At 42.4% G+C, this 14,812-nt stretch overlaps 1 protein-coding gene across 1 annotated transcript; it reads left to right on the forward strand.

Moving 5' to 3' along the window:
- Positions 1-8,991: 8,991 nt before the first annotated feature.
- LOC146072954 (sulfate transporter-like) lies at positions 8,992-14,408 on the forward strand. Its single transcript, XM_083180125.1, has 3 exons — positions 8,992-9,096; positions 9,817-10,380; positions 12,754-14,408. The coding sequence occupies exons 1-3, from the start codon at positions 8,992-8,994 to the stop codon at positions 14,350-14,352; spliced, it is 2,268 nt and encodes a 755-aa protein (XP_083036251.1). The 3' UTR covers positions 14,353-14,408.
- Positions 14,409-14,812: the final 404 nt, after the last annotated feature.

Below are 14,812 nucleotides of genomic sequence, written 5' to 3' on the forward strand. Positions count from 1 at the left end.
CCAGCTGCCACTCTGTGCTGGCGGCAGCAGCAGGGAGAGAGGGAGTAGGAGACAATCTGCTGCTGTCTATAGATGCTGGGGACACCTGCAGGTATTGGGGGAGGGGGTGTTTAGAGAGGATCTGCTGCAGCTCTGTATATATGTGTGTATACAGTATATATATATATATATATATATATATATATATATATATATATATATATTATGTATATATGCCCCTGGTCCCTGTACAATGTAAATACAGTATGTATGGCTATGTATGAGTATATCAGTGTGCCTATTCAACATGTGTGCCCCCTGGTCCACCATCGCTGTACAACATCTGTATGTGTTAGTGTGCCCCTGGTCCCTCTATAACACAGGTCTTCAACCTGTGGCCCTCCAGATGTTGTGGAACTACATGTCCCAGCATGCCCTGACAGTTTTGGCATGCTCTTATAGGAAAAAATGTGGCAATGCATGTTGGAACATGTAGTTTCACAACATCTGGAGGGCCACAGGTTGAAGACCCATCCTCTATAACATGTGTTTGTGTGTCAGTGTGATCCCCGGTATATGTGTGTGTGTGTCAGTGTGCTGTAGTGTGGGAGGATGTAGCGGACTACTCACACTGGGGATGGGGGGGGGGTGCGCTGGTGGCAGCCATCTGAGAGCCTGCAGAGGGGGGGGGAGACTGGGAGCGAAACATGCCCTTGCTCTGTGCACTGTGGCACCTAGCTACACCACTGAGGCTATGGAAGGGAAGATCAGGGTATAGGCTGCAGGAGGGATGGGAGGGTTTACGGTTAGACTGTGGGAGGTGAGGGAAATTAGGTTTAGGCTTCGGAAGGTAAGGTTGGGGTTTAGGCTTCTGGTTGGAAGGTCAGGGTTTAGGCTATGGGAGGGAGGGACTAAGATTTAGGCTGTGAGAGGAGAGGGTTCAGCTGAGGGTTCAACGACACATTACCAATTTAAAAAAAAATTCTAAAGATGTCATTGCCTTCCGGGTCCTTGGGGCCCCATAGCAGTCGCATCTCCTGCTCGCTCTATAGTTACGCCACTGAGCTCTGCCATCAGATTTCGCTCTGTACATGTTCTAGCTACAGACATACATAACGTTGCTTCATTTTCACACATCCAAGTTGTCTACTCACTGGGACAACCCTTTTTCGAATCAGCTGTCCCAAAATATGTCAAAATGACAGTAAATGTGCGAAAATCACATTGCAATATAGATTTTATTAAAGAAACCCATAAGTTTTGTAACTCAGAGCCAGATTAAGGTCTAAATGGGCCTGGAGGTGAAAATGATCAAGGGCCTATTATGCGCAATAATAGGGGTGGTGGCCAGCACCTAATAATGTGGGGGGCATGACCAGTGTTCTGGTTGGGTGGTCTGCTCATGGGTGTGTCTCTATTTGTGTAAATACTTTCAACTAATTATATATGCCTGGAAAAGGCAGGGGGCTGGCATAGGAAAAATGCAGGGAGATATATTGGCGGGTGCCCTCCAAAGGTGCAGCCACAGGACGCCAATGTCCTAAGATACTTGCGGGGTGAGGCGGCATCAAGTCATAAAAAAAATACTGAAAGCCAAAACTTGGTAGACAACATTTCAGCACCTTTTATATGGTCACCTAAGTTTACCACACCATATACCCCTTATACAAATCATGCAACACAATCGTAACCCCCTTATACTGTACTTGCCTCTTACACATTATGCCACATGGAATGAGCCAAAATTCACATTATGCCACACAGATTAAGGCAAAATTCACATTTTGCCACATGGATCAAGCCAAAATACACACTATACGAGGCATGTCCAAACAGTGGCCCTCCAGCTGTTGTGAAACTACGCGTCCCAGCATGCCTTGACATAGTTTTAGCAATCCTTAATAGCAAAACTGTTGCAATGCATGATGAGACTTGTAGTTTCACAACAGCTTGAGAGACATCGTTTGGACATGCCTGCACTATACTAAACAGATTGAGCAGTAATGCACAATATGCTTCATAAATAGGGGCATTGCGCGCCAAAGGCGCACATTAAAAATTTACACCATAATGCCCATTACATGACAAGCCTCACACCATAATCTCCAATACATATTATGTTAAACACCATAATGCCTATTAAAAATTATGCTACATACAGTAAGGGCGGGATGTACTAAAGGGAAAATGCGGTAAAACCCCCGTTTTACCGCATTTTTCTATGTACTATTACCCAGCCGCATCGTTATCGCAGGGCAGGGTATCGCCACCCTTGGGTGGTGATACCCTATAGAAGCCTATGGGCCACCTCGCCAACCCCCCCTCTCCCCCTCCCTTGGGCTTACCTACTTGCAGGTCCTCCTGGACCCCGGAAGGTAAGCCCTTCCTCCCCCTATCAACGCAGACGGACGTCCTTCCGGCTGCAGGGGGGAGGAGGAGGCGCCGGGGACAGCCTGCTTAGCTGTCCCCGGCGTGTAGGCATCAGGAGCCGGCTGGGAGGTGACGGAGACCCCCCGCAGACCACAGTACAGGTATCACAGGGGGTCTCCGTTACCGCACCGCGATGCCAGCCGCATATGTTAGTACATATGCGCTGGCATCACGGCGGACAGCCGGCGAAGGGCGGCGATGTATATTAATACATCCCGCCCAAGTATTGCTTACCTACATGTTCATTGCCAGGGGTTCCATGCACATTGCTTGTTGCTATGTGGGATTACAAGCTCATTGCCAAGGGGAATATATGCTCGCGGTAACTGGGGGACAGCCACTGCCGGGCAGAAATGACAGCCGTTGACAGCCGGGCAGAGAGCAGGGGGCTACCTGACTGTATTCAGAGCACTGCATGTCCTGGCTATTTGAAATAATACCCCTTTCACACCAGAAAATGCAGGGACTTACCTGGGAATATGGTCCCAGGATCATGGAGGGACATTCCCGGTATGGCCCCTTTTACACCAGCCTAGTCCCTGCATTTTCTGGTGTGAAGGGGAGAGAAAACTGCCCCCCTTTACACAACCAGCTATATATTCAGAACCAACTGACCCATTTACATGTAGGCTTCGAATGATTTTGGTCCCGTGAAACTGGGCCGTTTGGTTCCAGAGAAATCTCTCCTCAAACAACATGAACTGCCATGAAATTACATTTCAGAAATGCAAAAAAAAATTGGTTTACCCGCAATATCTCTAGAATCAATGAACCCATATGGACCACCCTGGTATTAGATTAAAGGCCCAGCGATATGGGTTAGACTGAGATCAACCTCGAGCTTTTGTGATGCTGGCGGAGGAACTGGCAGCCGTTGGAATCGGGTGGAGGTCGGAATTAGCGGGGCCCATGTTATCCTATGGGGAAAACGTTCCAGCTTTGCCTGGTGGTATCTCTTGTTCCCGGGGGGCTAGCAACGTGGGGCTGGGCTCGTTGGAAAGCCCTGGCCCTCAGCTACAAAATGGGCCTATTTGGAGAGTGGGCCTGGAGCTGTAGCTCCATCAGGCCCATTGTTAATCCGGCCCTGTTGTAACTAATGCTTCTAATCCATTTCACCATTTAGATTTTTTTTATAATGTTATGTGAAATACATTTATGTGTTTATAGACACTTTACATGCAATTCTGACTTGTTTGATTGAACAGAAAGCTGGTGTTTACTAAATAATGTTTCCACTAAAACAGCTTAAACCTGAAATGGCAGTTTTAATGTTGTTATTTTGCACATGCAGTTACTGATTGGTTGCTGTCATTGTTCCGCTGCACGGTACAGCTACAATATAAATCTGTCAGCTGGGTACTGACTTTCCAATCCTCTAGGTCAGAAGAGAAGTCACCCATCATGCCCCAGGTTTGTTAACACTTTATATATAGATAATGGAAATAACACGATAAACTAATTTTAGGATCATCCAGTGTTTTTAACTATGTTGTATTGAACAGGAACAGATATTTCAATGTATTTTTTGGTGAATTCATATTTTTGTCACGCTTTACTTATAAATTAATTTGATATGGTTTAATCAGATTGCTATTAATGTTACTTTACTTAGCCTTTCCTAAATAATAAAAAAATGTATTTATTCATTTTCACCTTTTAGCAGATAGTATAGTGTAGATTAATGTTAATAATTAATAATATATGTTATTTAGCCGTTACTGTTTAATTATCCACCTGATTTGTGTTTTAGTGTGAAGTTACAACATGCAGTAACAGTAATAATCTTCTATACAATATCTGCTACTTAGACTGTAGGTGTATTTTGTAGAATTTAGCTTCTTAGAATTTTAAGGTATTCAGGGTAGAGATGTGCATTTTCTGATTTACTCTGATTTACTCTTATTATAAAGCAGGATCTTATTGGCTATCAACTGTCAACAACTGTCATGTGATTTGGGATAGCCAATAATTAGTACTACCAATAATTAGTACTACCGTTAAATTCCAGTATACTGCTGTATAATTCCAGTGCAGTGATACTGCAGTATAAGTCCAGTGCAGTGATACTGCAGTATAAGTCCAGTCCATTGGTACTGCCATTAAGTCCAGTAATACTGCCGTTAATGTCCAGTAAAGTGATACTGCTGTATAATTCCAGTCCAGTCTTACTGCTGTATAATTCCAGTCCAGTGATACTGCAGTATAATTCCAGTCCATTGGTACTGCTGTTATAGTCCATTCCAGTGATACTGCTGTATAATTCCAGTCCAGTGATACTGCTGCATAAATTCAGTCCAGTGGTACTGCTGATAAAGTCCATTGGTACTGCCTTTAAAGTCCAGTGATACTGCCATTAAAGTCCAGTCCAGTCCAGTGATACTGCTATATAAATTTAGTGCAGTGGTACTGCCAATAAAGTCCATTGGTACTGTCTTTAAAGTCCAGTGATACTGGCATTGAAGTTCAGTGAGACTGCCATTAAAGTCCTGTCCAGTGATAATGCGGTATAATTCCAGTCCAGTGATACTGCTGTATATTTTCAGTCCAGTGATACTGCTGTCAAAGTCCAGTCCAGTAATACTGCTGTATAATTCCAGTCCAGTCATTCTGCTGCATAAGTTCAGTCCAGTAAAACCCACCACTCAAGGGGTTAAAGTCCAATGACACTGCTTTTAAAGTCCAGTCCAGTAATACATAAGCAGTTATAGCAGGCAGATACAGGAGGAACCCTTCTCCCACTAGATAGATAGATAGATAGATAGATAGATAGATAGATAGATAGATAGATAGATAGCGGGTGAGGGCACTCCTGAAAACAGTGTACATCTGCCAGGGTTCAACGCACAAGGGGTGTAGATAGAGGGTCTGGGCTGAAGCACTCCACAGACTTGTAAATAACGTGCACAGGGACACACAGGTGTGTCCCTGTGCACGTTATTTACAAGTCTGTGGAGTGCCGCAGCCCATACCCTCTAGATAGATAGATAGATATCTATCTCTATCTATTTTATATATATATATATATATATATATATATATATATATATATATATATATATATATATATATATATAGACATTGTAGGGGCTCTGCACTCACTAAATTAACTGATAATAAATAGTGGAGCTTTGGTTCATGAATTGATCAATGCATTTAAGCCTGCAGCCCCCTTCACGGGACCCCACTTTTCTGCAGGTCTTGACACTATCGCTCAAAATGACTACAATACACATAGCTATCACATCAATGTTTGATTCCAGGCATGCTATCTGGTCTAAAGCTCACAGTAGACTATGCTTTTATATGTGAGCAGTTACCAACACACCTGTCACTAATCATCTAGGGAACTGGTTAACAGAAGCTATGTACTATGGGTTAAAACAGGGTGCATGAGAGAATGTGACCACAATAAGACTAATTTAAAAAATGAATCTAATAAACAATATATACACTAAACATCGGCACTCACCTTTCCTGGTTTTGGGGTGCCCTATGGCTTGTGACCACATTGTTTAAACATACATTGTAGGGGCTCTGCACTCACTAAATTAACTGATAATAAATAGTGGAGATTTGGTTCATGAATTGATCAATGCATTTAAGCCTGCAGCCCCCTTCACGGGACCCCACTTTTCTGCAGGTCCTGACACTATCGCTCAAAATGACTACAATACACATAGCTATCACATCAATGTTTGATTCCAGGCATGCTAACTGGTCTAAAGCTCACAGCAGACTATGCTTTTATATGTGAGCAGTTACCAACACACCTGTCACTAATCATCTAGGGAACTGGTTAACATAAGCTATGTACTATGGGTTAAAACAGGGTGCATGAGAGAATGTGACCACAATAAGACTAATTTAAAAAATTAATCTAATAAACAATATGTACACTAAACATCGGCACTCACCTTTCCTAGTTTTGGGGTGCCCTATGGCTTGTGACCACATTGTTTAAACAGACATTGTAGGGGCTCTGCACTCACTAAATTAACTGATAATAAATAGTGGAGCTTTGGTTCATGAATTGATCAATGCATTTAAGCCTGCAGCCCCCTTCACGGGACCCCACTTTTCTGCAGGTCCTGACACTATCGCTCAAAATGACTACAATACACATAGCTATCACATCAATGTTTGATTCCAGGCATGCTATCTGGTCTAAAGCTCACTGCGTATTTCGGACGGCACCTAGTGTTCTTAGTCCCGCCTACCGTACGGATTGCTCACATCGTCGAGCGAATGGACCGCAAGTGGATGTTTCATGCGAACACCTCCCCCATCTGTGGGAACCTCCCCCATTCTCCGATGGTCGCTGACCATCGAATGATGGACCGAGCGGTCAGGCAGCACCGAGTGCTCCAGACCACTCTGACATTTTTCCGTACAAAAGCAGGGAAATGGGCGGGCAGCTGACATCCGGCTATGTCAGATGTCTGCCCTCCACACGTGTGTCATGGCCAGCTTACGGGGAACGCCCATGGGGTGTACGCATATGGTAATGAGCCTAAACATCCCTCCACCCCCCTCTCCACCCCATGCTTGGATGGTTCTGACCGATCATTTTCTGCACGGAACTCTTGCCATGTTCGGACATGCGAGGCGTTCGCATATGCGCAGAAACGCCTCTGCACATGCGCAAACACCAAACATCGGCCGTCCTACCGCACACGCAGCCATCTGCCTAAATCAGAATAAGGGCCAATGTACTGTAGTGGGACCTATTTACTTTAAACAATTTCACTGAATCTTTTTGTCCATTCTCCTGAGTTTGTAAGCACAGTGCTTATTGACATTTGCCTCCATACAGTACCAGATTTTCAGTCCAACCAACCAACTAGTTAGATGGTTGGAGATAACTTGGGGCCTTATTCTGATCTGAGCTCAGTACAAATTTGTTCTTAAAATGGGCAAAACCATGTGCACTGCAGGTGGGGCAGATGTAACATGTATAGAGAGAGTTAGGTTTGTGTGAGTTATTTTGTTTCTGTGCAGGGTAAATACTGGCTGCATTATTTTTACACTGCAATTTAGATTTCAGTTTCAGCACACCCCACCCAAATTTAATTCTCTTTGCACAGGTTACATCTGCTCCTCCTGCAGTGCACATGGTTTTGCCCATTTTAAGAACAAATTTGTACTGAGCTCAGATCAGAATAAGGCCCTTGGTCTGATGTGTGGCCAACGTAAGGAATGAACAACATCTTATTGAATGCAAAAGGGGTCTTTATATAGCAAAAATAAATATTATGTACAGAGTCAGACAGCTCCTTTGTTTATATAGAATATATGAGTATATGTACTTGCTGTTAGGTAAAACCAGACAGGCATTTTAACAGACAACATTTTTATGATCAAGGACCCACAGTGCTTTATCAGCAGATCATAAAGGTAAATGAGAAGCGCTGTTGTCTTGTAAAACCACAAATACAGTTTACAGGTCACAAAGCTTGCTGTGTTCTTCTTAAATAGCTGTCTTACATACCTGTAAACACTATATTTTGCTTCTAATGAGTTATACATGAGAATTTAGTGTATCTTGAGTTATACATTTACATATATAATTTTGCATAATTTTGAGAATCTTCATAAGTATTGTAGGTCTCTCAGATTCCCATAAGGATCTGGAAAACAAAGAACCATGCAAAGATATTACGGTAACTATTACCAGCCAAACATAAACAGCAGTGGCGTAACTACCTAATTTTTTCGGCGCCCCCCCTCCCTCCCCCCCCATGCCCGTACCTGCCTGGCCACATCTGCGGTCACGGTCCCGTCTCTCCCGGTGCCGGCTCCTGCTGCTATAATAAAAACTGACTCTTAGAAAATGGCTGCCCCCATCCTGCAGACAGAAAACTGTCTGCAGGATGGGGGCAGCCATTTTCTAAGTGTCAGTTTTCATTATAGCAGCAGGAGCCGGCGCCGGGAGAGACGGGAACGTGATGGCAGGCCACCAGACAGCAGCAGGTAAGTGGTAACTATAGCCCCGCAGACTCCCTGCCCCCATATGTTCTCTGCGCCTCCCCGCCACCGCGGGGGCTGCGGAGCTATAGCTATGCCACTGCTAAACAGTTCATATTTTTTTTATTCAGCAATATGGTAGAAGTTAACATGTTTTAAACCAAATGCCATGCCGTGTTATATACTGTAGCAAAAAAAGATCATCTTGGGGTAAACAAGCTAATAGTAGTGTATGCTTGAATTGATATTCTTGGGAGAGTTTAGTCTTTTTTCAATCTTGGAGATTTACTAAAGTTAAACACAGGGGTAAAACACAACACAGAAATTTACTAAGAATCGTAGTCAGAAATTCAGTGCAAACTTGGGCTTAAATACACTTTGGGCTAAATAGACGACTTTCTAAGTAGCATGTTTATTAGACTTAATTAAAGATGTCCTGTCACCATAGGCGTGTGCATTGAGAGCAAATCAGTGGTTTCCATTTAAGTGGCCTTTGATTGACTGGCAACTATACAAGTGACAGAAATCACTTGCAAGGAGCCCGCTGGATGTACAACTTGTACATATAGCGCATGCTGCGTGCAAAGGGATTTTTTTTCTAAACTCATTTCTGCCAACATGGAGAAGAGGACTGACCTGCACCCAGGGTTAGATATGTATATTTGTTTTATCTATGATGTGGATTCTACTGGAAACCAACCATCGACAGGGACAAGTAAGAATATGTAAGTATATGTACTGTATTAACGTTATACTTTGGATCGTAGTGTGTATTGTCTTTTGCTAATATTTCTTTTACAGGGGATCTATAGGTACCAGCGGCTATTCAATGCCTCAAATGCTGTTATTTGTGGCATGCAGGGATGCATACTGACACCTGTAATCCACCTGTAAAATCTAATATTATTGAAATCTAACTTTCACTGTGCGGGGTATAGCCCTGGGCTTCAGGCCATATCTCCATTATGGAGGGGGTACTTCTCTAGAAAACTCATGCCTTGAGCTGACAAGTTAGGGGACAGCACTTTGGCTGCGGTGACCAGTAAACTGTATTCCCTGGCCGTGGCCTCACCACCTGCTATTACAACCCAGTGGTGGTTCTAAAAATATGGGGGGGCCACTACGCAATATCTGTTTGACTAAACACTATTGCATTACACTATTACAACTTCAGAAAACACAATTCTGTCAAAGCAATTCCTAGTAAATTTACCCTATACAGTCACTGTATGTTTATTGTGGGCATTTATTTGTGTTTTTTTCTTTCTGTTCATAAAATAAATGAAGATTGAGAGTTTGCTCTTTGGGTTGCCTCATTTACTTACAATGGGAGCTGCATACGTTCTATTTTTGCTGATTTATAGGTTGTATACTAATATTTACACTTAATTATATATGTTCTCTCAATAGCCTGAAGACCTTGGGGATTCTAATGACATTCCAGAAGAAACTAAAAATCAAGATTCCCCTTCATTTAACTATATACATGTGAAGCTTGAGAAACATGTACAACCAGAACTCATCACCAAAGAACGCATCACCGAGAAAGCCAGAGAAGTCTGCACCAGTTTCCCAAAAGTCCTTGCTAACTTTTTCTTAACACTCTTCCCGGTACTCAGATGGCTTCCACGTTACAAGATCAAGAAGTACCTTCTCGGTGATATCACATCTGGCATCATTGTCGGCATTGTTACAATTCCACAGTCAATTGCTTACTCACTCTTAGCCAATCAGGACCCAGTCTATGGGCTCTATACTAACTTCTTCTGCTGTATTATCTATTTCCTCACAGCTACTTCACGTCACAATTGTGTAGGGACCTATGGCGTACTGTGCCTTATGGTAGGGGAAGCTGTGAACAAACAGTTAAAAGCAGCAGGCTTCATTACCGATGGGACAATTGCACCAGTAATGAATATAACACTGGCTAATGGAGTGGTTTGTGGAAAGAGCTGCTATGCCATTACTGTGGCCACGTCTTTGGCCTTCATTGTTGGTATCTACCAGGTAAGCTAAAATGAAACTAAGTATAATAATTTGGGAAGCAGCAAAAGTAATTATTTGCGATAACTAACACTCAGCTACATATTTTTCAAAGCGAAATGTTATGTTATGAATGATTAATGGGTAGTTTACTTTCAATGCATTATAATATAACACACACCAGCTGACCCTAATCTTACCCTATTAGTCCTGGCTGTATGGCGTGTTCCAACTCTAGTCCAGACTGTACAAGAATACATCATACAGCCAGTACTAATAGGGTAACATTAGAAATACAAATAGGACTAATACGGTAAGATAAGAAAAGGCTACATTTTACATTAAACTCTAGATATGTATCAATAAACTCTAGATATATGTTTGGTTGGTAAATTGTATCAAATAGCAGGAATGGTTTTGGTATTTCATGTATGGACGATTGGTAGATTTGCTGATCCAAGCTGGGATGTGAGCGGCTTGTTTTACCATTGATCTTGAAAGTATTTTGTATGCCGGTGGCCACGTGCAGTAAATATGACAGATGTGTATTCGTGTGCTTTAGCTGTCATGTAAAGTGTACAAACAAGAGGGGTGGGCTGCTGTTAGTTAGGTAGGGAGATAGGTGAGTGTGCTGACCAGGTTAGTCAACAGTGGGTAAATGTAAATATTGTACATTTTGGGCCTTATTCAGATTTCATCGGTACTGCGCGCATTCGCACACAGTACCGATGTTGTGCGTCTGCGCATGCGCAGGCGTGTTTCTGCGCATTTGCAGGCGCATGGTGCGTGCGCCCACAGCGACCTTTCGGGTTGCCGGGGGCATGCACCCATGGCAACGAGGGGGGGGCTGCTCCATTACCATATGGGAACGCCCAGCGTTCCATGGGCGTTTCCATGAGAATGCTGGGTGTTCTCATGGTAATGAGGCAGTGACGCGGGTGTGTGGGCCGGGTAGCTGACATCACCGGATGTCAGCTGCCCGCCCATATCACGCCAGCGTGCACGCTAAACTAAGTAACTCAAAAGTCACTTATATAAGCGTGCACGCTAAACATCATTCGATGGTCACCGACCATCGAATGATGTGGGCGGACACCCCAGCAAAGCGAATGGATGTTTATGCAAAACATCCATTCGCTGCTGTGCGGGCAAAGCCGCACTTTGCTGGGGCGGAGGGGGGGCGTGCGTTCGCCAGGCGGGGTTTGGTGGACTCGCAAGGCTGCGAATTCGCAGCCTTGCGAATCAACCTGAATAACCCCCTTTGTTCCTTATTAATGGCAGTGGAGTCTCTCATCGGTTATGGTACGAATGGTCGACAGCGTCTAGGTCAACAGTAACTTGGTCGAACAAATATTGGTTGACATATGAAAGTTGACACACATTAGGTTGACATGGTCGACAAAAACAAAATGTTGATGCGAAATAGGTCGACATGGAAATTGTCTTGTTTTTTTGTGTTTTCTGTGTGTCTATGTTGACATAAGTGGACATGCACACCGTCTTCGTGTACCACATCCCCTCGCATGGATCGCTTCCCTCTCCATACTTAGAGCACGATGAGTGACTGTGCTCGGCACACTATTATAATCTAACTCTATGCCCATTGGGATGGTAAAGTATGAACAAGTTGGTTTTTTGAACAAAAATAATGAAACGCTCATGTCGACCTTTTCCCCAGCAACCTTTTGATCGTGTCCACCTTTTGACTATGTTGACCTAATGCATGTCTACCTTTTTCATGTGTAGTCTGTTGACCATTAGTGGTTGCCCTAGTGACTGTCATCCTAGACACTGTCGACCTAATGACCAGATACCCTCTCATTGGGGGGTACACTGACAGTGCACAAGCAAACTCCCACAGTGCATGCCCTGGACACACTAGAATTATATAGTAGATGGTAGCCATTTGAATGGTTGGTTTATTATATTAGATGGTAGATGCATGTATAGTTAGTACTATGGTAAATGGTAGGTGTGTATACATTTGGTATATTATATTATTGATAGGTTTATATATATGGTTGTTATTATAGTAGATGGTAAAAATATACTGATAATGTTATGTCAAATGTTCTGGTTTTGGATGATTCCTGTAAATATATTACAGCAGGCATTCCCAACCTTGGTCCTCAAGGTACACTAAACTGACCAGGTTTTAGTGATAGCCTTGCTTGAACACAGCTGTTTAAATAAAGAAAAAATGGAGGTAATAATTAAGTAACCTGTGCTAAACCATGGATATCTCTAAAACCTGTACTGGTTAGGTGCCTTGAGGACCATGGTTGGGAATGCCTGTATTAGAGAATATAGATTATTAAAAAATTTTTTTTTTACATGACAGGGTTTATGAATGTCTGCTAATTACTGTAATATCTCTGTATGTTCTTTGTTTTCCAGATCCTTATGGGAATCTTTCAGTTAGGCTTCATCTCCATGTATTTGTCAGAACCCTTGCTGAGTGGTTTTGTCACTGGCTCATCCCTCACCATTCTGACCTCACAGATGAAGTACCTCCTTGGATTAAAGATTCCTGGGCAAAATGGGGCTGGAGCATTAGTTTTGACTTGGATCGCCGTCTTTACAAATATTAAGTCCACCAATATTTGTGATCTAGTAACCAGTATAATTGCTTTTCTCACTATTTTACCTGTCAAGGAAATTAATGATAGGTTTAAGAGTAAAATGAAGATTCCATTTCCAATAGAATTGATTGTTATAATTGTTGCCACATTGGTTTCCCATTACTTTAATTTTAATACCAAATATAAGTCCTCGGTATGCGGTACCATTCCTACTGGATTTCAGACTCCAAAAGTCCCAGATTTGAGCATGATTCCTAGTATAGCTGCCGATGCAGTCCCCATAGCAATAATTGGATTTGCTATGACGGTATCCCTTGCTGAAATATTTGCCAAGAAACACGGGTACACCATCAGCACCAATCAGGAGATGATATCTATTGGCATGTGCAACCTTATCCCATCTTTCTTTTCCTGCTTTTCAAGCTGTGCTGCTCTTGCCAAAAGTCTTCTAAGAGAATCTACCGGTGCCAAAACACAGCTCACTGGTATAATTAGCTCTGCCGTGTTGTTACTTGTACTGCTAGCCATTGCTCCTCTGTTCTATTCACTTCAAAATAGCATTTTAGGAGTTATCACTATCACCAGTCTCAGGGGAGCACTTAGGAAATTTGCAGACACTCCACAAATGTGGAGAATTAGCAGAGTTGACACCGTGGTCTGGTGGGTTAGCATGTTGTCTTCTTCCTTAATCTCAACCGAGATTGGTCTGGCGGTGGCTGTAGCCTTCGCTTTGCTCTGTGTGATTTTTCGTACACAGAGACCAAGGGCAACTTTACTGGGTAACGTCAGTGGCACAGAGATATATGAGGACCAGTTCACATACAAAGAACTAAATAATATACCTTATGTTAAAATATTCCGTTTTGAAGGCTCACTCTATTATGCTAACAAAGACTATTTTAAAAATTCTCTATATAGTAAAATTGATATTAACCCTACTTTAGTGTCTGCTTTACAAAGGAAGGCCAAAAAAGAAAGGGAGGCTTCTTCAAGGGAAACAGGTAATAGGTTTATTGCCAGGTTCAACTTGATTAAAACTGTAAAACTTAGACACACGGCTTCTAAAGTCTCAGTCCCAGAACTTGATATTCACTCACTCCTCATTGACTGCGGTGCCATGCAGTTTATAGACACTGTGGGCCTCGGCATTCTCAAAGAGACCCGCAAAGACTTTGAGGAGATTGGAGTTCAAGTGTTCCTTGTAAATTGCAATCCATCAGTGCGACGCTCGCTCCACGATGGAGGATATTTTGGCAACTGTGGTGATGATGAGTTCCTTGCCTTTCATAGTGTGCATGATGCAGTCACATATGCTGAAAGAAAGTTCAGAGAGAAACAGAAAGAAATTCAGTTAATGGACAATGCTTTCTCCTTTGACCCCAATCAAACTATTAGTGATGAACTTCAGAATTAAAATTGGCGAAGGAATCCCAGGTACATGGTTAGCAAATAGTTTGCTGTTTTAAAATGTTGAACAAAGAAATGCAAATGCACATTTTCTTGTGAGGTTCCTATTTTAGCAAAAATAAAGTTGACTTGGTTTTCGTGTACTTACATACAATTTATTTGGTACACGGGTAATATGTTTTAAAAAAAAAATCTTTGTATTTCAACAAGTCACTTTCTAATAATTACCATGGCATTGATCAAAATAAAAGCCAAAAGTATAATAAAGACATTGATCTAACATGAAGCTGAATAGAACTATGTATCCATATTACAGCATATTCATATTTTCATGATGCCTATATCCAAATTTAAGAAAAGATATCACGTTCTATTCACTGACCATTCTCATCTAAACTAAACTATGTCATTGGAAGTATCATAATTACTGTAAATAATCTTGTGTGTAGAGTCAACAAGTCTTGCTT

The sequence above is a fragment of the Crinia signifera genome, chromosome 4, assembly GCF_055691185.1.
Source record: "Crinia signifera chromosome 4, ASM5569118v1, whole genome shotgun sequence".
NCBI classification, from domain to species: Eukaryota; Metazoa; Chordata; class Amphibia; order Anura; family Myobatrachidae; genus Crinia; species Crinia signifera.

Bases quoted from the DNA above. Each gene is read 5' to 3' on its own strand.
- LOC146072954 (XM_083180125.1), top strand. From the start codon at position 8,992: ATGGAGAAGAGGACTGACCTGCACCCAGGGTTAGATATGTATATTTGT. The intron at 9,097-9,816 runs ATGTAAGTATAT...AATGACATTCCA, and splicing joins CGACAGGGACAAGTAAGAAT to GAAGAAACTAAAAATCAAGA. The intron at 10,381-12,753 runs GTAAGCTAAAAT...TTTGTTTTCCAG, and splicing joins TCATTGTTGGTATCTACCAG to ATCCTTATGGGAATCTTTCA.